Consider the following 26,968-nt stretch of genomic DNA (forward strand, 5'->3'; position numbering starts at 1 on the left):
TACATGTGCTTATTAAATTAAAAATTTCTCACCTTAACTCTGCTTGTGAGAGTGCTGTATAGTTCAGCCGGAGAGGGCCACTTTATTACGTAGAACGTGTATAATAACTTCGGGTTGACAACCTGGTGCCGGAATAAATTGCCATTGTGTTTGTTACATCGGCTTTGCGGGAATGAGTGCGTACGAGACCCCTTTAAGTGTAGGGCACGTGTTCAAAAAACCGATTGTACTGGAGGTATTATATGGTTGTGCCCAGCTCTTAAAGGTAATCGCTCCGGCCATTTTTACCTACGCTTGCATTTGCAGTTGTAATAGCACCTAGCGCACCCGCAGATCCGCTCACTGATGTGCAGCGCACAAGCGGCCCCTTTGGCGACATCTGACGGTGGGTGCTCGGATATGCATGTGTAGGGTAGCAGCGGTTTATATGAACGAGTGGTGATGCTCGATGCGTGTATTTTGTTTTGCCGGATTGGCTATAGGTTTAAGGGTGCTCTCTCGCTTCACCAGTGTGCGATGGCAGACTGCGCGTACGCGCATGTCCCTTTGAGGGGGAGGAGGTGAAGATGAGACCAGAAATATAAAAGAAACGGTGTGGCCTCGTTCATCTCGTTGGTCTCGTCGTTGTTTGGTAAGGGATAGCGTATATAAAGGAGCGAACTATAGACAAACTGGGGATAGAGACTTTCCAGCAATTTGTCGCGCTTCTAGCATTTTTTTGAGATTTTACGGGCGAAAACCACGATCTGGTAGTACGGCGCACCGTCGTGGGGGACTCGTAGGTTATTTTGACCACGTGGAGCTCTAACATGCATCAAATGTACCGCACAGGAGCCTTCTTGCATTTCAACACACGAAACTGCTGCCACCGCGGCCAGAATTAAACCAGTGACTACGTGTTCATCGTGCACAAAGTGCATCACCATAGCCACTTATTACCTATGCTTATTAGCTATGGTTAAAAAAATTAAATGATGGGGTTTTACGTGCCGAAACCACAATCTGATTATGAGGCACACCGTAGTGGTGGACCCGGAAATTTGTACCACCTGAGGTTGTTAAACGTGCACCTAAATCTAAGTAGTACACGGGTGTTTTCGCATTTCGCCCCCATCGAAAGCGTCCGCCGTCGCCGGGATTCGATCCCGCGACCTCGTGCGCAGCAGCCCAACACCATAGCCACTGAGCAACCACGGCGGGTTATTAGCTATGGTTATTATGGTTATTATTATGCTTATTAGCTATGGTGATGCACTTTATGCTTCACCATAGCTCATAAACGACCGCAAATGAGTTTCCCCCGTTTTTGCTTCTATCACTTTTTGGAGAACTACATATCGCAGTGGATGAACGCGCGCAATTTTCGGCTCTCGCGTTACTAACCACCGTTCTGGAGCAGACAAAAAGAGCGGACAGTGCTGAATGCTTAATGCTTGCGATACTGCTTTTATTAGATATTTTAGACAACAAAATATACTTGTCTACTTCGTTTGTACGTCCCATGAATTCAATCTACTCCAAATAACAGCGCATCTTCTTTCTTCTTCTTTTTGGGGTGTTACGTGGAAAAAAAATATCTCTGATTATGAGGCACGCCGTAGTGGAGGGCTCCGGAATAATTTTGACCATATGGGGTTCTTTAACGTGCACTACCAACGCAAGCACACGGCATTTCGCCTCCATCGAAATGCGGCCGCCGCGGCCGGTATGCGATCCCGCGACCACGTGCTCAGCAGCACAACGCCTTAGCCACTGAGCCATCGCGGCGTGTAAATAACAGCGTACACTTTCTGTAATCGGGCAGATTACACTTTCTGTAATCGGGCAGATACATTTACCGAGTGTTCGCTTTGCCACATGCAAACTGCATTTGCGGCAGTGCACCCTCTACAGGCATAAAAGCAGCGCTGCTTCAAAGAAGGAAAGGCTTTAGTAATGTGCACGGCAGTGCTTGGTTCAGGCATATTGACGCAAATACATGCTCAGGTTTTTGCGCCAACCAGCTTTTCGGCGTAAGTAGCATCCTTTCACCTGAAAAACTATAAGTGACCAACCTACAACGTCTCCTAAGTGCCCGGCACCTGTGTCCACGGCGAACATCCGTCATGCCTTGTGTTTGTGCCCTGTCAGTAAGGACATCAGGCACAAGATGCTTAAGGAAGCCAACCTAAAGCCGAATGACACAGGTGACATTATCCGTTGGGTAACGGACAAAAAAAGGGCGCGTATTCATTACTGCAGCACCTGTATCAAGGGGGCTGTACGCATATATTTGACGTCTCTTGCCATATCTTTACATATGCATCATGGCAAGCCCACCGAATTAAAAAAAAAAGAAAAAAAGAAAAAAGAAGTAGCATTCGAAAAGTCAACTTCAACAAGGGCTGGTGAGTGATCTGTGAAAATTTTGGCGTAGATATCACGCAATAAGTATAAAGCCAAGTATTACGTTGTTTCCGCTAGCATCACAGAAGGTATACGTAGGACAGAAGGACGCATGCTCGGCAATGCTATGCCTGATGCTTACAAAGGAACAAAGATCGTTCTCTGATGTATGGTCCTAATGTAATTTTAGCGCAGTTCTTATTATGAGTTGCCAACATGCTTATTTGAATGCTGCTACGTGCGCCTGAATCCGGTACTTAATATTCCTGGATGCCCAAATTCAGTCAAGTCAATTAGTCAATCAATCAATCAATCAATCAATCAATCTTGTCTATTTTGGCCAGTGGTGGTTATCTCAGCTCAAACCATGATCCGCGCCACGCGCGAGCGCCCGGCCGCAGTATCTTAAAGGACATTTGCGGCGGGGGCAAAGTCCAGCTTGCGCTGTGTTTCCGCCGCTTAGTTCGCGCTGATGCGAGCGACAGCCGAAGGTCAATTCGCTTGCAGCCGCGCTTACTCACTGCAGCGTTTGACAGCGAGGTTCTGCGATAATTGATTGAAATGCGTTCATGTTTGCTTGTGCGTGCGTGGCACCATGCTTGTCTGCTTAGTTAATATGCCTATGTTTGCATGTTTATATGGCCGATAAACCTACATTCCTTATTTCATGTGACTGTCCACTCTATCGCAATCGATGCTTCGCCTTTCGGTTGAAACTGCGACATTTTTTTCAAAAATAAACAAGCCATCCTAAAACACGCTCGAAATACAGAAGAAATATTGAAGAAATATTTGAAGAAACTATGTACAAAAATGTCAACAATTGACCAATGATTACGATACTCCCTAATGCGAAATTTGACTGCATCTTTATAAGTGTTCTCATTTCGCGATGTATTGGTTTGTGCGGACAATCTGTCTCGTGCGGCATGTTCAAAACGGAGCGCAGTGTGGCGAGTCTGCCTCGCTAATCGGGAGATTGCGAAGGGCAGCACGTGGGTGACGCGTGGGTGCGATTCACAGCAGACGCCGCAGACAGGCCTCCGCTCATGCAGCGCTTTGTTTCCATACAGACGACGCGCTACTCAGGCGCCATATATTATTCATCGTCACGCACAGTCCGTATTGCGCGATGCTACGCTTTCCTTTTCACCCTTTCGTTCCACCAACCGCGAGAGCGGCCCTCCGTCGTGGGGAAGTCGTGCCACCAGTGCCAGCCGCGACAACACCATCGGGAGGGTCACATCGAGCGTTCGCTTTCATTCTTCGCGGCGCTCGTTCGCTTGGTTACGCCGACGCTCGAAGTCGGAACGGGCTCCTAAGAGCTGCGTTCTAAAAAAATCATTACAGGCACAATTATTGACGAAGGTGTCTGACAGTAATTATGGTGCACCCTGTATAACATGTGTATGCTGACCAAGTATGTTCAGCTCTTCTGCGTAATAAAAAAAAAATCTTCCGACTTAAACATTGACATTTATTATAAGCTCAGATGTATCTTTAATGCACACTGATCTGTTAATGGAATGGTGAATTAAATTTACCGGATTTTTTATTCATTATATTTCCGTTGATTTAGTTACTCAATTTGTGCCGCTGTGGCTATGCTCGGTCTTGGCCAAAGCTGGAGAATATGACACAATAGGTAGAGAAATGCAGCTTGATACGCGTCGTACTGTTTTGTCGTACATTTCATACAATTGTTGCCCCGAGAAGCACCATACATGACATCAGGCGTTGTGACATCGCTGCGTAAACGTAGGGAATGAACATAAAAATGGCATGACAATAAAGTTGCGACCTTTCAGGGGGATAATCGCAGCATTTCGTGAAAAAACACGCTGCATAGCATGAAAATAAACAAAATTGTACGCATTACCAATAGTTGTAAAGCATTTATTTATTCGCTTTGCTAGGCTTTAACTTCATATAGACTTCCACATGTGCATTGGATCTGCATTTGTTTATTGCAAGTTCGCCTGCAGATTTCGACTTTTACTTGATTCATCAGCAAACAATCCTGCATGATTACTCTCTTTTTAGTTAACTTTTTCTTGCATTTTATTAACTTATTCATTTTTAATATATTTTCTTTTATTTTAAATGTACATCATCATCATCATATCATCATCATCATCATCATCCACTTTTTATGTTCATTGCAGGACGAAGGCCTCTCCCTGCGATCTCCAATTACCCCTGTCTTGCGCTAGCTGATTCCAACTTTCGCCTGCAAAGTTCCTAAATTCATCCCCCCACCTAGTTTTCCGCCGTCCTCGACTGCGCTTCTCTGCTATTGGTGCCCATTCTGTATATTTAATGGTCCATTGGTTATCCACCCTACGCATTACTTGGCCTGCCCAGCTCCATTTTTTCTTTTAATGTCAACTAGAATATCAGCTATCCCCGTTTGCTCTCTGATCAACACCGGTCTCTTCCTGTCTCTTAACGTTAGGCCTAACTTTTTTCGTTTCATCGCTCTTTGTGTGGTCCTTAACTTATTCTCGAGCTTCTTTGTTAATCTCCATGTTTTTGCCTCCCATGTTAGCACCAGTAGAATGCAATGATTGTACACTTTTCTTTTCGACGAGAGTGGTAAGCTCCCTGTCAGGATTTGAGAATGCCTGCCGAACGCACTCCAACCCAATTTTATTCTTCTGTAAATTTCCTTCTCATGATCAGGGTTCCATGTGAGTAACTGACCTAGATAAACGTACTCCTTTATAGACTCTAGAGGCTGACTGATCATCCTGAATTCTTGTTCTCTTGTCAGGCAATTGAGCATTATCTTTTTCTTCTGCATATTAATCTTCAACCCCAATCTTAGACTTTCTCGGTGAAGGTCCTCGATCATTTGTTGTAATTCGTCCCCATTGTTGCCGAACAGAACAATGTCATCTGCAAACCTAAGGTTGCTGAGATATTCGCCGCTGATCCTCGCCCCTAAGCCTTCCCAGTCTAAGAGCTTGAATACCTCTTCTAAGCATGCAGTGGAGAGATTGTGTCTCCTTGTCTGACCCATTTCTTGATAGGTAATTTTCGAATTTTCTTGTGGAAGCACCAATGTACTCGTAGCTGTAGAATCTTTGTAGATATTTCCCAAGATATTTCCCAATGGACTCAAGTATGCCTCCTGTACTCCTTGATTACGCGATGTACTACATGCTTCTTGGTAAATACTCCTTTGTAGGTATGTCCCATCAACGTCTGAGCATCATCATCATCAAGAAGAAGAAGAACAACAACAACACCAACATACGTAGACGATGACAAACTAGTACCAGTCGAGGTGATTGAGCAATAGACATTGTTTTGAGAATTGTGACTTTTTCTTTGGTGCCTCGTTGGGCCCGATCAACTCGTGTGATCGCCCGTTTCGAAGCGCCGTGGATGCGTCATTATCGTCGTCATCATCACGGTTACCGAACAGAAGCACGAGGAGGAAGCGCCTGCGAGCTCTCCGCGTGGCAGGTGGGCAACGTCGACGCACGGCTGCGACGACGCCAGGCCGGGTAGGTCGGCAGCGGCAGCGTGCCCCGTCACCATGGCGGGCAGCTGCGGGGATGGGCCCGACGAGATGCTGAGCCAGGAGACCCTGGAGGCACTATGGGACATGCGCGGTGCGGGTCTGCTCTGCGATGGCCTCCTCAAGACCTCGGACGGCGGGGAGTTCCCCGTGCACAGAGTCGTCATGGCCAGCTGCAGCGAATACTTCAGGTGCGGTGCAATAACGGTGGCCGAGCGCGCTATTATATAATCCTTTTGATGCACTCTATACGCACGACGCGACTGACGCGCCACGACACGCCACGCGGCAACTTCAGAAAACGGAAAGCCCTCGCCTACCTCGCTGTGCACCGAAGAATACTGCGCTCTAACGCGCAGCATTCTTCGGTGCACATCAGGCACTTTGTGGTTTGTAGGTTCTAATTTCGCATCATTCCAGGCCTATTCAATGGAAAAAAAGTTGTCGCAGTTTCACCTGAAAGGCGAAGCATCAATTGCGATAGCAAATTTGTAGAGAGCTATACGGAGTAATGATATTAGCTTTATCAGCTGTATAAATTTGGACATGCAGCAGCACCGGCAACGCGCAGAACTGTTGGCGACGCCGTCGGCGTTTTTCCCGCGTTCGCTCAAAATGCCTGCGGCGTTGGTGACTGTTGCCGGAGCCTCTGATATAAATAGGCATTTGGTGCCGCAGCTAAACGTCGTCTCCATTCCCTCCCCCTCCCCCCCTCCCCCACGGCCTCTCGCGCGTCGAAAGAAGGCGCGTTTGCTCTACATATATGATGATTGTAAAGGAGGAAAGAGACGCCTACTTCTGCAGCCCTTAAGGAAGCACGGCGCAGAACGCGCGTTTGTTCTCCGCCGTGCGTTCACTCGCCGTGAAAGAGCGCGTCCCTCGCGCCCTTTCACTCGCACATACAGCGTTCGGCGGCGCGCGGCGACGATTTCATCTCGATTGACGTCATACGGAACCTCACGGCGACGGCAACGGCGACGCGACGCCGACGGCAGAAATCTGCTTTTGAGTGTCCATATAATTGCTATCGCAATAAATGTATTCAAGTGTCTGATGGTGGCAACGAACGTCGGTCTCCCAGCACGACAGCCCCGATGCTCTAGACACAAGGCCATAATCTCTCGTGCCAGCGCTAACTGGTTACCCGAGGCGATTAGAACGTGCGTCGCTTCACAATACGTGGGAACACGCGTGCCTGTGTCACTTTCGATTCGAACACAAAGTGACGCTGTTTCCCGCGTGTCCCGTCACGTCGCGCACAGCCCTCATCAAGTCGCTTACAAAATCTAGAGCGCGACAGTTTCCCTTATTATTTGCTCGGGGCAGCTAGCTAGCGTTTTGACATGCTGTGTTAGAGTGCACTGCCTCCGGGGTCGGCCCGCACTCTCCAGTCCCTCACGGGTAACGCTTGGATGCGTTGCGGCATTTTACGGCCTTGGCGACTAGCCCAAGTAATAATAGAGCAGGTAACGTTTCTTCACCTGAGCAGTAAAATATGGTTCATCGTGCAGTCACCGTCACGCAATCGTCGTTGACGTTCTGCTCGCCTTGGTGCTATCGTCGTCGCACGCCCACGCACGCACGCACACACACAGTCGCGTTACAGACATAATCGCTCACCTTAAACAAACACGTTAGTTTACAAACTCTGCGTCATGCTTTGAAGAACCACAGATGACGCTCGAAAACCAGTGTTGCTGCGGAATGCTTAGCTTATAACGTCGATTCCCACTATGCGTGGGATCTGAACACTTCTGTTTTGTAGCCTAATGGCATATATTTGTTGGTGGTGTTGCTTGCTCCGCCATTTTGCTCCGCCATCCCCACATTGTCCGTGCTGCTGCTGGTTATTAGTGGGCTGCACCACGTCCGGATCTCTTACGTTTAAGGCGGAATTGGCGGTGCACTAGGCCACGTCTGTGACGTTAATGCTAGGAAGGAGACTGGCTGTTTCTTTAGCGTGAACGGGTGTAATATCTTCTTGACACGGTCTTCAAAATGCGATCTACGATCCGGGCTTACTTACTCCAAAGGTGCCCTGACCAGATCAGGAAATCTCTGATATGAAATCATAGAGCTTATGCAAACAAATAACGTAAAGTGGATGCATGGGCGCACCGTTATATAGAATGACTACTGAAGGACCACAGCTGTTTGGTGACTACTGTTTATTTGTGTGCCTTACGCGCTACTACATCTACCCACGTGTACTACATTTCCCCTATTGCGGAATATGCACAGTACACGGTCCAGCGCATCACACATTTTATGAAACGCCTATTACGCATGTCCTGAGGATTATCATGTCATTGCTATAGAGCTTTTAAGTACTGCGTTTCGTGTTCAGTTAGGTAGACTCAAATACATAGATTTTGATTCGTGTATATACAACAACGGCAGAATGGAACGCACTGACGATATTGCTTGAATTTCACCGCATAAAGTGTGAAGCGTTTCAGAAGGATACTAAAAAAAAGAAGAAAAAAAGCACAGTAGCTCTTCTGCAAGGCATTCATTATTGAAATCATCTGCAGTGACAACGGCGAATAGGCGCAAGCGCAAAAATGAACTGCCATCAGAGCAGTTGTAGTGAATATGGCGTGCACGTGGCCGCTTCTTGTTCGCAGATAAAATCCTAGAATTTTGCTATCGCTATAGCTAAAAACCACGCAAACTTTATCAGCTATCGGTTAGTTTATTTTAGAGCTTACATCATTCAAAAACCTCTTATACGAACAGACAGCCCTTATTAATTTTACATCTTTAGAATCTATTGAAAACTGTGTCACAAAATTTAAAGAATTCTGTGCAGCACTGCTGTAGTTGGAAAATTAAAGTTGAGCGCTGAATGTCTGCATTGCCTAGTAGCTTGTCTATACTTTTTGAGGACTGAACCTTCTGTACATAGTAATATAAAGAAACAATGATTTCCGCTGCGACCTTCTATAACACTTGTAGCGTCTGCGTCAGTCAAAGTTCTAGCCTGTTCAAGTGAATGTCTTTCTCCTTGGATACAGGGACTTGTGATAGCTCTGAAGATAGATCACGCAATCTTCTACTAGTTCTGAGCAACTGAGATGGTTTAGATGTCTCGTCAGGGGGGTTTGCGCTGTTTTGATCGCTGTTCGAAGCTAGGCGACCTCTTTGGAAGCGAAACTTTTGATATTATCTACGTTTCTGTCTTTAACATGCAAAGTTGTACGCTTAAAAACATAAGCTCACTTCGGTGGCACCAAAAGTAGTGCTAATTTATATCGCTTATGGTGTACATGCCGCAGACTTATGACATCTGGCCGCAAGTTTCCTCGCTTGCAATCTCAAAAGCCACGGCCATTACATGACATGTGTTACATAACGTGACAGTCATTTTCTGAAACCTTTCGTACAAAAGTTTTGACTGAGTAAATTTTATGTATATTCCCCGTAAGAATATAAATACATGTAATACCTTCTAGTCGGAACATATTGCAGGTAGAAGCGTGGGGAACAACAAAACTGGGTTTGCATTTGTCACTGGCATCAATACCTTGGTTGCTCGAATAACGAAGATGGAAAATCACAGTCTTCCTATTCGAAATTTCCCATACCGCAATAATAATGATCAAACTATACTGCGTATTACGTAATAATCTGACATTATGTGACATTGTCAATATCCTCGATGTTCATTTTGTTACTTGATTGCCCAGATCACAACAGCACACCAAGGCTGATTTCATATTCTCAAAGTTGACGGTCGCGAGAGGTAGTGAGAGATTTTCAACCATGAATACTATCGGCCATTTTCGGTCCTATACCATGTTCTGCAGTTCTCTAAGCGCTACTCCAACTGAACTGAGTGACTAAGATCTGTTGCTACATGCCCGAACAAACCTCGGCGATTTATGAAGATTTTTCCGGAGCCTGCAAGTGATGGACCTAGGGTCTACATATGCCACGTTTGTCGGCTTCACAGTTTGCATGCCACAAGGGACGCGGCTGCAGATATAATCGGCCTAGCGGTTGGTATCCGACACCTGCGGACCAACGCTGCAGCATGGTTTAACTCGTGCCTCTTACGGAGATCGAATGCCTTTCAGGGCGCTTTTCGGGAGCCCCCTGAACAAGGTCCCGCGCACGGAGGTCTTGGTGCCCGGAGTGTCCAAGGCGACTATGGCCATCATCGTGGAGTTCGCTTACAAGCGCGTCACGTGGGTGGGCTGCGACAACGTCGAGAACCTGCTGGAGGCGGCCGACTACCTCTGCGTCATGGGCATGGTCAAGGACTGCTGCGACTTCTTGCTTTCCATCATGGCGCCCGAGAACTGCATCTCCATCCACAACGTGGCCAAGCTGTACAACTGTTTCGACCTCACCTCCAAGGCATATAAGTGAGTCAATTAAGACAATCCATAATTACTCGAAAACGTTTTCTAAGTCAGGCACATTATGGGATGATGTGCGCTGCTATACCGTTGCTGTAGAGCCAGCATAGTACTAGCTTACGTTAGAAAGCTTGATTGTATTGTGAAAACTATACAGGATTATTGTGTAGCAATCTAACGTAATGCGTACTCCATAAGCAGCTCCTTGTATTAGTGACTAATGTTGAATCAGCGATGATACACTTGTAGACTACTTACGCATTTCTAAAAAAAGTTCGCGACCATGCACATTAGGCGGAAATGAGGCCCAAGTAATATAGCTCAGCGCAACTTGCTTCAGAATTAGGTATAGGTTCAATTTACCCTGCTGCTACGTGCGTTTTTTCTTGGTCTAAACGCAACTCTGGTAATTTGTAAGGCACATTCAAGGAGAGCACACGAGAAGGTGGTGTACTGATGAACTCACTCTGCTGCCCGATAGTCCCGGTTACAAGTTCGAGGGTGACTATTACAGTGCCCCCCTCCCGTATCACTTGCGCGACCAAAGCACAGACATTGCATGGTATGACGCCTGACGTCAGCTCGAATAGCGCCAAGAGGTCTTCCAGATAGCTTCGCGTTAAAGAAGAGAAACAACGGCAGATCCAGCGCACTTGTTGGACTCAAGGTTAAGCAAAGCTTTCTTGAAAAGGTTCAATTTAATTCTGTACAAAGATGCACATGATGTGTGCAACGTTATTTTATTTACAAATACGCACAAGGAACTGTTGACGTTCTTCTTGCAACGGGGAAGCTTCAAGAAACTCCTGCAGTTACTATGAACACGTGCAGTCCGGTATAGCTCATAACTGCCGCTTCTCTTCGTGCTTCTGAAACTCCACCAGATTATGCCTAGCGTTGTCTAAGCGTGCACTTCCGCTACCACAACCTTCTAATCACTACTTCGCATCTGCTATGCCGGCGCCTTTTCCTTCCTACGGTGGCTGGGCGTCGCTCTACTCAGCCCTCCACCCCCCCCGCTTTATCGAGAAGACCCACAACCCCCCAAACACCCGTATTGAATAATCTGATAATACCAAATTCTGCATAAAAAGTCGAATGTTTCCATATATCATGTGATATTATTAGATGCGCAACTTTAGTTATGGGTGCGTATGTGCGTTTTCTTTTTCTTTGTTTTTTTTTTCTGATATGTAGTCATGTCACTCTGGTTGCTACAGGCCCACATATGACGTCACACGTTCCAATGCGTTAGTTTTGATGGTTGAGAACTGAAGTAATCCTTTCATGCGTTTACAACCGACAGTTTTTATGACAGTACAATTTAAGTTCGGCTCACTATACTTGTCTTTACGCGTTCACTTGATAGCGCGCTGTGACGCAGCGAAGGAGTCTATAGTAACGAGCAACGCTGTAGAGGCTGAGCGATAACCTGAGCGCCCCGATCCTTGTCGCGGTGGCACAGCTGATGATTGTCGGGAACCGACGAATAAACAAGCGTGCACCGGGAGCTGGTTGCGGAGCTCGTGACTAAAACGATCTACGTGAAAACACGTGCTTTGAGCGAAATGCTCACTCTTCGCAAGGTCAGCCGCATGAGCCTCGTTCACTTGTGTCGTTTCTTTTCGCAGCTACCTGATGCAGCACTTCATCGAGGTGTCGAAGCGCAGCGAGGAGCTGCTCAGCCTGGACATCGACGAAGTGGAGGCCATCCTTTCCGACGAAAACCTGAACGTCATCAAGGAGGAGACCGTGTGGAAGGCGGTGGTGCGCTGGATCGAGCACGATGCCACGAACCGGCCGCAGCACATTGCCCGGCTGCTGCGCTGCGTGCGCACGGGCCTCGTGGACACGAACTTCTTCGTGGAGAAGATCAAGTCGCACAAGTTCGTCTCGGACAACGAGTCCTGCAGGTGCGCACCTCGATCGACGCAGGCGAAGAATCGAACGGCGTGTCCTACTACTTACGGCGCTGCCTTACTTGCGATACGTGGCTGGGCTGGTGTATTCACGAAATTATTGATACGCTAATGAAGCGTTTCACGAAAAGGAGCGGCCAGCAAATCGGTAACAGCGAACGTACTAGTATTAATCAGTGTGATATGGGCTAATGACGAGCAAATATTTTGTTCAATTTGATCACAGATTTTCTGTATCTCGCCCGTGAAGCTATTTGATGCGGTGATAGAACGACAGTGGAAACACTGGAGCTAAAATTATAATATAAAATGCCCACGTTTAAAACGAATTAAATAGTCCCGTGGATTTGGCTACGATCTTTGATCTTTAGGAAAATTTGCTGCTGAGCTATTTGGTTCGTATTTCTAAATTTCACTACGTCGCTAGGAAATAGGGAGAAGAAAGTGAGACAGTTTCACTGTCCTTTTCCGATTCCTGGCGCAATTTTTTAAAAAATAAGATACATTTATTCCTAAGTCGACAGAACGATTTTTGTTTGTGCCTGGGTGCTGGTTGTTTCAGGCAAGCCTGTTTCTGCTTTTCAAATATAAAATATTCTAGGCGAAATGACTTTCTTTACTAATTAGTTCATAATCATTAACTGCAGCACACTCTATGAAGCTGTACGACTAAAGCGGGCCAGTGACTTCCACCTAAAAGACATTTTTATTAATTATAAATACTAGTGCTTATTTTAGGGTGTCTGTCCCCAAATGTTTCTGCATTCAACGCATCCGTCCTCCCCCCCTTCTGCCTTTTGCATCCTTGTTACCGAGCAGAAAAGAGGCAGCAAGAAAGAAAGAAAGAAAGAAAGAAAGAAAGAAAGAAAGAAAGAAAGAAAGAAAGAAAGAAAGAAAGAAAGAAAGAAAGAAATAAGTGTTCTACAATTGTAACATCTCAATGTTTTCGCGGACAGATTTGCCGAGGCTGTGGTTAGTCCAGGGTTCGTAGTAAGTGATCATACCTTGAGCAGAAACAGGCTCACATTTCCCATTGGGAACGTGTGCGCTGGATTTGCAAACGACAAAGTAAAGCTTGGTACATAAGTGCATGAAATTGTTTTTCGTGAATATGGCGCCTGCCCCGCAAATCTTGGCGAGCAATGAATTTTCATTTTGTTGAGTCCTCTACATCCAATAAGTAATAATAAAAAAATAAATTAGTACAATTTGAAGATATAAAGAAATATGTTCGGTTGCCGCAACGTTAGTATTAAAAAGTTCATGCACTTAAAAAAAAACTTTATATGTCGACGTTTCGGCCCGAGCCCGGACTTAATCAAGACAATATACATACATTACATATTGCAATTTACGGATAGCAACTGGTGATTGAGCAAGCCATGTCAAATGTCTGCCTCGTCATCAGGTGTACTTTTGCTTTACGCTACCATTCTCCACAGTTCAAAAGGCCTTATACTGCTACCAGTATAAGGCCGCGCATAAATCTCAAGTCAGTGAGCTTACGTTCGGGCGACAGGCTTGGAAGCGCGCCATTTTTTTTTCTTTCTCCCTCATTCAGGCCGTTGGTAATCGACACGCTACGATTTCTGTACGACTTGGACGTGGTTGTGCACAACGACGAAGTGCCGACGCCCATGTTCGCACGTCCGCGGATTCCGCACGAGGTGATGTTCGTCATCGGTGGCTGGATGGCGGGAGGACCCACCGCCTACATCGAGAGCTACGACACCAAGGCCGACAGGTGGATTAAGGTTGGTAAAAACATCACGACTTCCCCTGCTCGACATTTAAAGGACAAGCAGACACTTCGCATCCAGGCAGGAGGTTATCGGCAACTCCATTTCTTTCGTGGCACACTCCAGGTCATCTTTACTCTGGCGAATAAAACGCTCGAGATAGATCAGCATCGCAGACGGTTGTGGCGAGGGCAACGACGAAATGACAGAGCAGTGAAGGCGCGATACAAACGCTGTGTCGCTGGCGCTTAGTTTTTATGCTTGATCATGTCTACGAGGCAGATAATTCATTCGAACTTGGCCAACATACAGTCTCAAAGCGCCACAGGAATCCAAGAAGCATTCGTTGCCATTGTTTTGACGCACAGGTCGAGGCCGTGGATCCCGAGGGACCCCGGGCGTACCACAAGTGCGCGGCCATCGGCAACGACATCTACGTCATCGGGGGCTTCAACGGCGAGGACTACTTCAGCAGCGTGCGATGCTTCAACGCGCACACGAAGAAATGGCGCTCTGTCACACCGATGCACGTTAAGAGGTGCGCTTCCACGTAGGGACATCTGAAAAAAAAGTGATTCAATGTTACCAGTCTTCAAAGTTCTCAAAATGCGACCAACTGAGGGTAGCATTAGCAGTTTATAGCGGTTTACTAAACTGGTTAGAAACTTCAACAAAGTCGTAAAATGACTGTAAAGTCAGTGAAAGCCGGAAGGAAGGAAAGAGTGGAGAAGGAAAGGCAGGGAGGTTAACCAGTTCAGCACAACCGGTTTGCTACCCTACACATGGGAGTGGGATGAGGGGGAATGAAAGATGGGGAGGAGAGAGAGAGCACATAGCACAGCACACACACCGTCAGTCACAGTCCATCACTCTTGCGTGGTACGTGACATCACTGTCACAGCCGCTTGTCCCAGCCCGTTTCTTTTAAAAACCTAAGTAGTCCCTTCGTCGCCTTCAGCTGCGATGTCTTCTGTCGACGACATGTGAGAATCGTTTCAATTGACGTTGGTCTATTGTCAAGGTGCGCTAGAACGGACGCCAGGGACTGTCTCGGAACATTATATTCAGGACAGTCGCATAGAATGTGTTCCAGCGTCTCCTCGCAAAGACAGATATTTCAAAAAGCGTTGTCGGCCATTCCAATGAGAAATGAATAAGTTTTCGTGAATGCCACCCCTAGCCATAAGCGATAAACATAGTGGCCTCTTTTCGGCGGAGTCCAGTTGGCATACTTAGATGCATCAAAGAGGGCAGGTGGTATTGACGATTGCTCCGGTTGGTCTGGCTGCTTGGTGTGCACCATAGAGAGAGCGTGATCTCCTGTGCAAGCACTCGAAGTCTGCTGGCTGCGTCGGACCGTGAGAGTGGTATGGCCTCTTCCTGTGTGTCGTCAAGAGCTGCCCGAGCGGCATTATCGGCGTCTTCGTTCCCTATGACGCCGCAGTGACTTGGAAGCCACTGAAATGTCCACGTGGTGTCCTTTCTCATGTGATGTATGGAGTAGGTATCTAATATCGAATAGATCTGTTCGTATGGCCCGCGACGCAGAGCTGATAGCACAGATTGTAGGGCTGCCTTTGAGTCACTGAAGATTGACCATTGTCGAGGTGGTTCCCGATTGACGAAACAAAGTGCAGCGCGAAGAGCAGCTAGTTCCGCAGATGTCGATGTCGTTGGGTGGTCAGTCCTGAAGCTGATGGTAATAGCTCTTGCTAGGACACCCACAGCACCGGACGAACACTGGAGGTTTGTGAGAACCATCAGTATAAATATGTACACTGTCCGCATACCTCTCGCATAGAAGAAGCAGAGAAAGTTGTTTCAGCACAGGTGACGACAGCTCAGATTTTTTCTTGATTCCTGGTACACTGAGATGTACTGTGGGGCTAATACGACACCAAGGGGGTATCGATGGTTTAGATGTAGCGGTGAAGCCCGAGGGAAGTTTGTCGTTGTACTTGATGATAGATTTAGAGAACAATGCTTGGCGCCTGTCTGAAGGTAGTGTTGCAAGGTGGTGATAGGGGGCATGTGCAAAATGTCTGATGTGCGTTCTCAGGGCTTTCACCGTAATGTGAGTTTGCATCGGATGGTCCCGAGAAATCGCAATAGTTGCCTCTGTTGACGTGCATCTGGGTAAACCAAGGCAAACTCTGAGTACTTGAGCTTGTTCTGTCTGCAGAACACGAATATTTGTCTTGCAAGTGTTGTTCAGTACAGGTAGACTATATCTTAAAAAAACCGAGAAAGAGAGCTCTGTAGAGTTTGAGCATTGCGTCTACAACGCAAAGATCAAATTGGGCTGATACAGACGTTATAAAAGTTTAATACCATAGATCTGCACTGTGGGTTATGAAGGACGCATTATAGGAGGCTTAAAGTAGTCAGAGCATTTCAGGTTCTTTAGAGGAGCCTATAATACGAGGAGTGAATACGAGCGTGTTTGCATTCCGCCCCCATCAAATGAGTGGGTGAAATCAGGGAGGGAAAGTAGCTATTCAGTAACTTCGAAGTGTTGAAATAAGACAGATAACCGAAACCCCAGCCTAGTTTTGTGAGAATTAATAACTTATATAACCTGTTGTTGGTTTCCTACGGAAATAGAACAGCTCGTGCCATCGCAGGAGATGTGTGTGTGTGTGTGTGTGTGTGTGTGCGTGCGTTGGGGGGGAGGGTATGTGCTTTGACTGCCGTTCTTACATTCTTGGCATTGTGCGTCTGTGCTTCTTCGCCCTTTGTCACTAACGCAAGGAATTAGGGGCCGAGTCATAGGCTTTCAAAAGAACTATTTTGCATTGGTGGACTGCCGGAAATAATAGTACTTCTCCTGCAACGACTGATAGCTGGACTGGCTTTTCCAATCGCTCTACAAGATAGGGTACGGACAGCTTCGAGACTCGGGGCCCAGATGGGCAGCGCTTGGTACTAAAATTACGTATCAAAATAACGCTATGATTATCCGGCACGTCGTAGTGGACGACTGCAGATATATTTCGAACACTAGGAGTCCTTTACCGTGTACCCAATGGAAAGCACAGGGCATTTTTGCATTTCAACCCTATTAAAATGCGGTCACTGCGGCTTAGATTTGAGCCTGCGCCCTCGGGCTTAGCCGCGCAACGCCAAAGCAATCGCGCGACCATGGCGGGTCTATTAAAATTATACTAAGAACTCATGCGCCATGAACCTGTCTTCCTTGCCCTAGTTCATAGCACTGATAAACTGGCCGCTATTCTGTATGTACCGCCACCTACGAGATGCTCCGTTAATTCGAATCCGTGCTAAATATTTAAAGACTAAAACGACCACTCCGATTTGCCAGGTGTTACGTCAGCGTGGCAGTGCTGAATGAGATAATCTACGCCATGGGAGGATACGACGGGCGTCACAGGCAAAACACAGCAGAGAAGTTCGACCACCGGACAAACCAGGTAACGCGTTTTCGCTTTTATTTTACATGCCCTAATATGCATTTTGCTACCAGATGTTTTGAAATATGAGGCCCAGGCTAGACCCGACCAGCGACCGCTTCACGTTTCCGGAATACTAGCCGAGACGTCCTTGGGTTGCTGGCTTGCAGCGCTTGCAGCCCGTGCACTTGCAACGCCACTCGCGTTGCAAAAGAAAAGTTTAGGAATAGTGGTCGTAGGTAGTCTTTACTGAGTCTTTTATTGGAATCAGCTAGCGCAAGACAGGGGTAATTGGAGGTCGTAGGGAGAGGCCTTCGTCCTGCAGTGGACATATAGGCTGATGATGATGATGATGATGATGACATGCAATACATCACACGGCTGAAGAGATGAAAAAAAGCCACTGTATCGAGGCCTGACAAAGCTCCCATCTCCCGTAGTAGGGAACCGAAACCATCAATTATGACAATATGTTAAACTTGTTACACAGTTAAACGACTAACTGACAGGTGATAATTGCCAGTGAGATAGGCCTAAGTTAAATAGTTTCGCCGAGATGTTTTCGTCATGAGAATCCAGATTAAGCCACAACAGGCGAAATGTCTCCACCTGTAGTGATACGAGTATCGACAAGCCGTCTCGAAAAGTGCCGCGAGTTGTGGTTGAATATTTTCTATTTAGCTGAGGTTATGTGAATCGCCATTTGATTCCTACGAATGTTCAATCCAGGTAAGATTTGGTGCAAGGCGAGAGCCGTCGTTGTTATAGGCACCGCCATGCTTGTTAATGGAGAGCTTATAGGCACCCAAGCTATATTTAAAATTTTGGGTTAGGGACGAATCACAACCCAAACCCTAGGCAGCGGTACGCGTTCAGCCCGTGGGACTGCAGGGGGACCTTTATGTTAGGGCACCCCTATCTAAACTGCCCATAAACCGAATGCATAATGTGGCCGTAAATCACTAGCTGGATGTTGGTACAGCAACAAACACCACTGAAACTGCAGAATTGTGGGCTACAGATGTACTATACGAAGCCGTGGAGGATCGCTTGTTGTTTATCGCTTGTTTAGAATATTGATTCGGCACATTGTAACGCCAGGTGGAGGCAGGTGGGTAGACAAATTAGGCGAAAACTTGGCATAGTAATTAATCCTTGAAATCCCTTGAGTTCCGTCACCGAAGTCGGCATCGGGGCCCTTATGATAGCTGCTATGTTGTCATCCTTGAGCTTGAGGCCAGAAGCATCCACGCGGTGACACAGAAGGTGATATTTCTTTGGCGAAATCTGCATTTGTTGCGGTTCAGTCTAAATCCATTCTCTCGTAACCGTTGGAGCACTTGTCTGAGTAGTGTGAGGCTATTTTTGTTCTCCGCTATGATGATGTCGTCAAGGTAAACTTGGACACCTGGTAGATCCCTGAAGAGCAAGTCCATGTGTCTTTGAAAGATGGCTGGCACTGAACTTACTCCAAAATGAAGTCTGTTGAAGCAGAATATGCCCTTGTGGGTGTTGAGTACAGCTTGTGTCAAGTCTAGAGTGGCGAATACTTCGCCACCACTTGGCTGTGCGAAAATGTCTTCTACCCGTGGAAGGGGATATTGTTCAATAACCGTAGCTGTGTTCACCGTGAGGAAGAAGTCTCCATAAACGCGGATGGATCCACCCGGTTTCACAACAGGCACGGCAGGTGTGGCCCATTCCGCAGTCGTTACTGGTGATAAGATGCCGTCTGTCACCATTCGGTTCAACGCCTCCGAAACCTTGTCCACCAAGGCATAATGTAGGGAACAAGCCTTACAGAAACGAGGAGTAGCTTGCTCTTTGAGTTGGAATTTCACGGGTGGCACGGTGAATTTGCCTTCCTTGCGTTGTGAACCATCTGCGTTCGGCTTCTTCCTCGTCGCCACTGATACGCCGTGTCTACATGGCGACTGTAGAAAATGGAACTGTGGGGGCTGATGACGTGGAAAACGGATATATAGGGGTTGATGACGTACACGTCACGTGCTTTAGGTTGCCAGCCGGAGACACCTCATGTTAATAATCGTTACTGAAGTAAGCACAGGAATAATGAAATATATACAACCACAAAGAAATCACGAAGTCAAATGGTTTGCAAAATTTGGACATTTATTGATCAGTTATATCCAGAAACAAGTTTAAGGATGACCTTTAGTCAGTCACAAGCAAACATGGCCATAAACTGTGTTATTCCGGGAAAGTAGTAAGGATTGCTCTTAGAAGAAGTTCGGTGGGCCATCTTTCGAGGTCTCCTCCTACAGATACGATGTGACGTTGCTTTATCGAGAGCCGCAGTTGTAAAACTTTCCATACCCTCTCCTTTTCTTGTTATCTGCAGACTAGGTTTTCATTTGTCAATAGCAGCTTCCCCTTTCCGATCGCGCTGCATTTGTGGTCACTCGCAGTGGACGATGATCGCGCCCATGAACATGCAACGAAGTGATGCGTGCGCCACCACGCACGACGGCTACGTGTACGTGACCGGCGGATTCAGCGGTAACGAGTGCCTCAGCTCGGCCGAGCGGTACGACCCGACGGCCGACCAATGGATCAATATTGCCGGCATGCGGTTCCGGCGCAGCGGGGTCGGCTGCATAGGCTTCCGGAACTGCGTGTACGCGATCGGTGGCTTCAACGGGACCACCAGGCTAGCCTCGGCCGAGAAGTACAATCCGGAGACCAACATGTGGACCAGTCTGCCAAACATGTACACGCCCAGAAGCAATTTCGCCGTAGCCGTGAGTATTGACACGGTCACTTTGCAAAGTACAATCGAACGTTACGGTAATTTGCAAGACGTAATCATTTAAACATTGTACTGGCAGGAACGAAAGTATGAACGAATTAAGAGAGTGCGAGAGGATGCACTCGCATCTCTTATCACCATCTCATCACTTTCTTTTTTTCGCTAGGTCCTATAAGCCCGTTAGGTGGGGGAGGCTTCCAGTGTTCGTGGGCCATAACGTCGTGAGAAGTATAAGTTAGATCTGCACAGCCAATGATAGTGGAAACAGTGAGCTAACCGGGCCTGTAGTACTTAAAAAGGATGTTTGGTGGGAGTCTATCCATTCTGTGACATCTTGTGTCAATAAACAGTCTATCATGCTCTCAAAAACCGTGGCCAAAGCCCTATTCTCTGACGACCGATAGCAGTGACAGTTTGTCGATACTCTGCCGCGATACCGGCCACAAGGGAAACTGTCATTTGTATGGAATTATATTCGTATTCAGTATCAGTAGTTTGCTGCTACATGGGGATATTTGAAGCCATCAGGCGATAACACCACTTGCAATCGAAGGATTTCATATTTAGGACAACTCATTCGATTGTGTTTCAGTACCCCACTAGTACTTTGTACGCAAGACCACCAGGCCACCAACACAAGAAGAGAAAATACGGCAGAATGCATGAAATAAAACCTTCGAATTTTCCATCGGACGTTTACTGTTTGAGCTGCTATGTCATTTACCTGATTAGCGACAGACAAGCACTTGCGAGCATTATTCGTGGTCCTGTACTTCGCCAGTTTTGTTGTAGACAACTACATGGATTCGAACCCGGCTCAAATCTTGCGACTTTGCATGGATAAATATCGCTCTATTATTTGTTGAAACGTGATCCTGAAGTTTTAGATGGCTACCACCAGTATCTGAAATAATTTTATATTAGAATACGACTGCAATAAAATGGTTTCCGTATCTACTGTGACACATTTGTCACATTTCACTCATAGTGATTACCATGTTTCGCAAGCAATTATAACTTTTGCTTTGTACGTGGTACCGCTAAAATGTGCTGTGATTTGATCTATCGAACGACATTACCAGTGAATTACATTACATTTGCCCTTGCGATATGGGTTTTAGTTGCTGGCATAAAATGTGCAACAAGACGGTCGTTATGTGTATTGTGTTCTCTATCTTCTTTACTAGAGCCCTTTTGCGTACTAGAAATATATTTAATGTGTTGTGGCTGAATAAAGTGTAACAAGGGGCTGCTAGTGTAGGGTACGCTCTTGGTGCTTCGTCATTCCGCAAACTGTACAAATTACAAGGAGAGACAAACTCTCTGCAAACTTTACTTCCGAGTTTACCGAACGCTGCTGAATTTTCGTCTTTGGGATAAAACTAACATATAACATGACAGAAATGCTCTTTGAAATGTTGCAAGGATGTAGCAGCTCCTATAGCCTAGATAAATAAATAAAGCGTTATTTTAGTAGGGATGAAGATGAATGATACGACAATAGTACCTTACTCATTATCCCAGCAGGCCTGGTGTTACAGAAATCGATACATACTAATACTGTTTTTATTACATGCACTGTTGGCATAACTTCCAGTGATACACAAAGCGGGTAAACGTGAGAAGGGCCGAGCTTAAGTTAAGACCATAACGTTCGTATTTGCCAAGGTTCGTATGGGCTCCCTATGTTAGCGAATAAATAGATAGCAGCGCGCCGCGCACAGTATGAACCATGCTAATAACTGCAGTACTTCTAAAGCGGAGCTCTTGCCAACAGGCTATAATGGGCCTAACATAATTCTAGGCTAGCGTTTTGAAAATGTGAGCGCATTTCAAAACTTGCTGTGAAGCGCCAAGTACGGTTTACCGTTGCCTTCCATGACCGCTTAACAAGATTCGTAGTGCTTGCCACCAGGAGGCTCACAATGGCGAACCTTTGGCACATGGCGTAGACTTCCCTACGAAAATTGCTCTAGGGAGTATTGCTGCGGTTGTCTACGGAAGCTTTAAGCATATGCTAGTTCATCCAGCATTGGAATGACGAGCAGTGCGTGGATTTTCCTAAAATTTCTCCTGGCTTCAAACGGCTCTGTAACTTAGCAAACATTTTTCGACAAAGTGTTGCATTATAAATGTCGCATTTCGCAATCTTTACGCATGTTGGTCAAGGCCGACTGATTTGCTCTGTTTAGAGAAGTATGAGTGCTTAGAAATTTGTTTTTTTTTACCCTGATGGTCTATATTGACATTAGAGGAGAGAGTGGTTTAATCTACAAAGCAAATAAACAGAAAGCAGCCAGTATACACTTAAGGCATATACAAGAGCTCCTAATTATACAATGCTCGACAGAACTTGTGGTTATCATTAATATTGACAAATCAGCGGGAAGTCGGCTCCATGCACTCATGAGATGTACGAGGCTTAAAGTGATAAAAAGGGGCTTTCTTTGCTGCATGACGGCATGTCTACCTTGTGATGACCGTCGATGCAAATGGGTTGCATACTGTCCACGAAGGGTCACAATGAAAACAACGGCAGCACAACGTAGGAAGACAAAACGTCGCAAATGACGTTGGAAGAACGTTTGAAGCCCCAAGCGAAATAATTATATACAAATATGTGTACTAACAACCCTTCCCATAGTATAGCAGAACAATTGCAGTGCCAAAGTCTCTTCTAGTGATTTCTTTCGGGGAAATTATGCGGGGCCTGGTAATATATGCAAGACCTTGTGGTTGTGCCTGCGGCCAACGTATTGTTTGTGAAGGAGCAGCTTAATAGCACGCGTTCGATCTGGGTGGTTATGTCGCTAGTGGACTCCCTCCGTTCGTTGTCTACCGCGCGGCAGTAGATTTAGCTGGCCAACGAAAAACAATCACGCTCTGTGCGGCGGTGTTGGGCAACGGAGGGCTGACATATATTTTTGAAGATTTAGAAGTACTAAAAAAGTGCTTAGAACTACTAAATGAGTTAATTGCCACTTAACAATTAAAAAGGCTGGAAAGCACCCATAGGCATTAAAATCGGACACAGGCCTTCAAGGACCGCTTTGTTGTCGTCGAGATTTGCGAAACAAAGCTGACGGCGTATAGTATTAAGGCTGGGTGTAAGGTTGTGACACAAGAAAGGTGAGGGTACGAAAACCGAAACTGTTGCGCAAGACTAGCATTATGGGGAATAATAGTTGGGGTTGCTCTGACGCTTGCCAGTAATTTTCAAGGGTCAAGAGAGATTGGACCTTTATCTAACGCAATAAATAAATAAATAAATAAATAAATAAATAAATAAATAAATAAATAAATAAATAAATAAATAAATAAATAATAATAAACAAATAAATAAATAAATAAATAAATAATAAATAAATAAATAACTAAATAAAAATTCACCGACGATTACGATACTCCCTAATGCGAAATTGAAGCGCAGCTCTATATGTGTTTTCATTTGTGATATACGATATACAGATATACGAGGTACAACGCCGACGCTCGCCGCAGCAACGGGCGCCTAAAATAGGGGCCAAGTCGGAAATGCCATGTCAGTACTTAATGTCAAGCAGCTCATACTAAGCTATCCTGCAAAGACGGCCGCTCGAAGAAACGCACGAGGCACGGCCTGCCGCGTCGCGCGGCCAAGTATGGGCGGAGCAGTGAAGCGCAAGTTGACATTTTCCGCCACTTTCTTAGGGCTGGCGCTTCTGCTGCGGGACTGCTCTCCCTCCGGGAAGAGAGAGAGAGAAACACTTTATTTTCATGCTGGGTGGGGTGGTGAAAAGGCCCTCAGTCCAGAGCCTCGCTTGCGGCATTCTTCAGTGCAGCACCGATAAACGCCGCAAGGTACCGTTGGTCGTCGGTGCTGGTGGCTTCTGTCAGCCACCCGGCATGGGGTTTCAGGGAAAGATTTGTAGGGGCAGGCAAGGGAGGTGGGGGCGGTCCACAAGACCAGAGGATATGGGATGTGTTCGGGAGTTCGCCACAGTGTCGGCACGGTGGGGGATCCTCAGGTAATAGCCCGCGGAGGAGGTGCATTCGAGCTGGCGTAGGGAGTGTTTCACTCTGGGCCTGACGGATGAGTACACCCTGCTCACGGGTGAGCTCTTTGCTAAGCTTAGGAAACTTTCGCCTTGCATCTTGATAAGGCCGCAGAAGCAGAGGAAGCAGAGGACCTTGTCGTCTGGGCTGGTTGCGGAATGTCGGGCGCCTGGTTCAGAGTCTCGCAGGCGAGCTGATTAGCTCTTTCATTTCCCGGCATCCCGTCGTGACCAGGTATCCAGATGATTTCTAAAGGCTCCTGTAGGTGCTCTTGCATAAGTGTGGAAATGTGCGCCGGGACATCGTTGTGCAACAATTTTCTGCAAGCCGCCATGGAGTCGGTAAATATGAATCCCTCCGGGAAGGCGCCGCGGGAGAGATTTCGCGTCTCGCTTGCACGCCTTGTGTCCGCACACGCAAGGTCCTTGTCGTGTTGCATGTGGCAGTACCCCGCGCAACCTTTGCGTGCCGCTGTGTGTTACTAACGCAAGAAAAGAACCATTAATCCGGTACCTTGAGTTTTAGTTCGACGTAGAACGCCGTGAAGCATAGCTGAAAAACGTTTCACGACTGGGACAAGTGGCTAAGCAAGCATTTGGGAGCCCAGGAACACGTTTTTAATTGGTGTGTTCGCTTCACATCACCGACGGCCACCACACCGAGGAATTGTGTGAGGTGTTTCTAAGCAAATTGTTACAGCCGCTACTGGCGAACTGGACTGGGGACCTGAATGCAACTGTGGAGCGGTTAAAACTCGCCTACAAGCCTCCGTCACGGAAGGTAGTACGATTTTAAAGCTGTTGATCGAACGGAGGCGCTTTTCCATGGCTTCACATCGTGTACATAAAGAAAATACCAATTGGCCCATTTATCAACAACAATTAAACGGTGAAATAACAATTGCACAGTCTAGCAGAAAATAGTTAAGCAAACCTATATCATTATGCACGCATTTGTAAGAAGTTTCATTTTCATTATTTTAACAAGCAAACAAGCACGTCAAGCGAGGAGAGTACACTCTAAAAAAAAGTTTACACCCTCTGGGTCGTATCTTGTCCCCAAACAATAATGATCATCTGTCATCTTCGCATTTCGTTTCTTTAACACTGCGAGCCCGGTACTCCCTAGATACGAAAGGCCTGCGCGTTATCAGCGTGACAAAGAGATCTCGGCAGGAAAGTAGCGAGCGCTGACTTTTCAAAAAAGGAAACGCAAGCAAAGCAGATTACGATTATTGCTTGGGGACAAGATGCAACCCAAGTGGTGTAAACTTCTTTTAGAGTGTAAATCAGCACACTCAAGAAAAGCGCCCACAGTATCAGCAGTACTGCCTCTAGATAAAGAACTCGCCAGTTCTCTTGAACGATGGCCATGAGGCTCGAAACCACCGGCAGAGTTGCGCCGTCCGGGCCTATGTGAGCCTATTAGTGGCCCAATACAGACTCCTGTATTGATATCCTTGCAGGCAGCGTTGAGAATGTCTTTTATATATTGAAAACAGAAAGCACAACTCTCGCGTCAACGAAACGTAGACGCGAAGCGCAGCTACAGTGGCTAGCGCAGCCGCCGCCAAAGAAACGCTCCCACCCGCGCGCCTGTCCAGGAGCAGTGGCGCCGCTGCGGTGGCGCGGAGAACTAGGCGCCTCACACCGGTTTCGGCTATTTGGTTTCGGGCCACGTGGCAGGCCGCACCTCGTGCGTTTCATCGAGCGGCCGTGGTGCAAAGAACTGCTGTCCGCATCGCTTTCGTTTCGTTGCACTTCAGGATGTTTTAATGAAATGACGATGCGTGGATAGCGAGAACGCTAACTAATTTTTTCTTTCGTATTTTCGCGCATCACGTCGCTTTCTACAGATAATCGACAACCTGGTGTTCGCCATCGGCGGCTTCAACGGCGAGAGCACGACCAACCTGGCCGAGTGTTACGACCCCACGACCGACCAGTGGTACGAGGCCACGGACATGAACGAGTCCCGCTCGGCGCTTGCCGCTTGCGTCATTTCCGGCCTGCCCAACATCCGCGAGTACGTCCACCAGCGCCGCGACAACTTGATGGAGGAGAAGCGCCAGAAGATGCTCGACATCCTCAAGCACCGAACGCGTCACGTGAACCGTGACGACAAGAATGCGTAGAAAAAGAAAAAAAGAAAAGAAATTCAGGGACGGACGGAGGTTAAGAACCGACGCCCGCCGCACCGCTCGTCATAGCCACGAGTCTGTTCCCTTGGTGCGAAGACATTTCTACTTGTTAATTACGCGTTGCTTTTTAGTGACGTAATTTGTGAACGCCGTTTCTCCATTGAGGCGAAAACTTGGACGCCGATTCAAAATGGCACGTATTGTTCCCGCCTGTGTACACGGTACGCGAAATTAGTATTCATTCCAATTATACTTGGCGAAAGACAAGCGTCGGCTTCTGTAGCGATTTCTTGGCGATGAAATTAAAGCGGTTTGATGTGCTGTGCACTTATTGGATTCTGAGAGTCTCTGTCTGTACTGTTGGAAAATAGAGATATAATTGAAAACGTCCTTGACTCCCGTCGTTCTATTGAACGAAAATAGCGGGAACGTTATGGCCAAGTGACCTAATGCGCGCACCACGAAGTCTAGCAGCTAAACATTTCGATATAATCACCTGTCTGGTTGGGACAATTGATTAAGACTTAGAGATTGACTCCAACCAAATAAGGACCCCCCCCCCCCCCCCTGTCCCTCGTCAACGCATACCCGCGACTAAAGGGCGCCCAGCATCGGTCAACCCAGCCGACCAGCGACGCCGAACCGCCCCCCCCCCCCCTTAACTCTTTTGTCTGTCTAGA

At 46.9% G+C, this 26,968-nt stretch overlaps 1 protein-coding gene across 1 annotated transcript; it reads left to right on the plus strand.

Moving 5' to 3' along the window:
• The first annotated feature begins 5,806 nt into the window (after positions 1-5,806).
• Positions 5,807-26,578, plus strand: LOC119441063 (kelch-like protein 10). The gene is made up of 8 exons (XM_037705780.2): positions 5,807-6,102; positions 9,991-10,281; positions 11,907-12,188; positions 13,756-13,948; positions 14,302-14,471; positions 17,256-17,364; positions 19,773-20,105; positions 26,004-26,578. The coding sequence occupies exons 1-8, from the start codon at positions 5,930-5,932 to the stop codon at positions 26,280-26,282; spliced, it is 1,830 nt and encodes a 609-aa protein (XP_037561708.2). The 5' UTR covers positions 5,807-5,929; the 3' UTR covers positions 26,283-26,578.
• The last annotated feature ends 390 nt before the right edge of the window (positions 26,579-26,968 follow it).

Source organism: Dermacentor silvarum, chromosome 2 (assembly GCF_013339745.2).
Source record: "Dermacentor silvarum isolate Dsil-2018 chromosome 2, BIME_Dsil_1.4, whole genome shotgun sequence".
In the NCBI taxonomy this organism is placed as follows: domain Eukaryota; kingdom Metazoa; phylum Arthropoda; class Arachnida; order Ixodida; family Ixodidae; genus Dermacentor; species Dermacentor silvarum.

Bases quoted from the DNA above. Each gene is read 5' to 3' on its own strand.
- LOC119441063 (XM_037705780.2), top strand. From the start codon at position 5,930: ATGGCGGGCAGCTGCGGGGATGGGCCCGACGAGATGCTGAGCCAGGAG. The intron at 6,103-9,990 runs GTGCGGTGCAAT...AATGCCTTTCAG, and splicing joins AGCTGCAGCGAATACTTCAG to GGCGCTTTTCGGGAGCCCCC. The intron at 13,949-14,301 runs GTTGGTAAAAAC...TTTGACGCACAG, and splicing joins AGGCCGACAGGTGGATTAAG to GTCGAGGCCGTGGATCCCGA.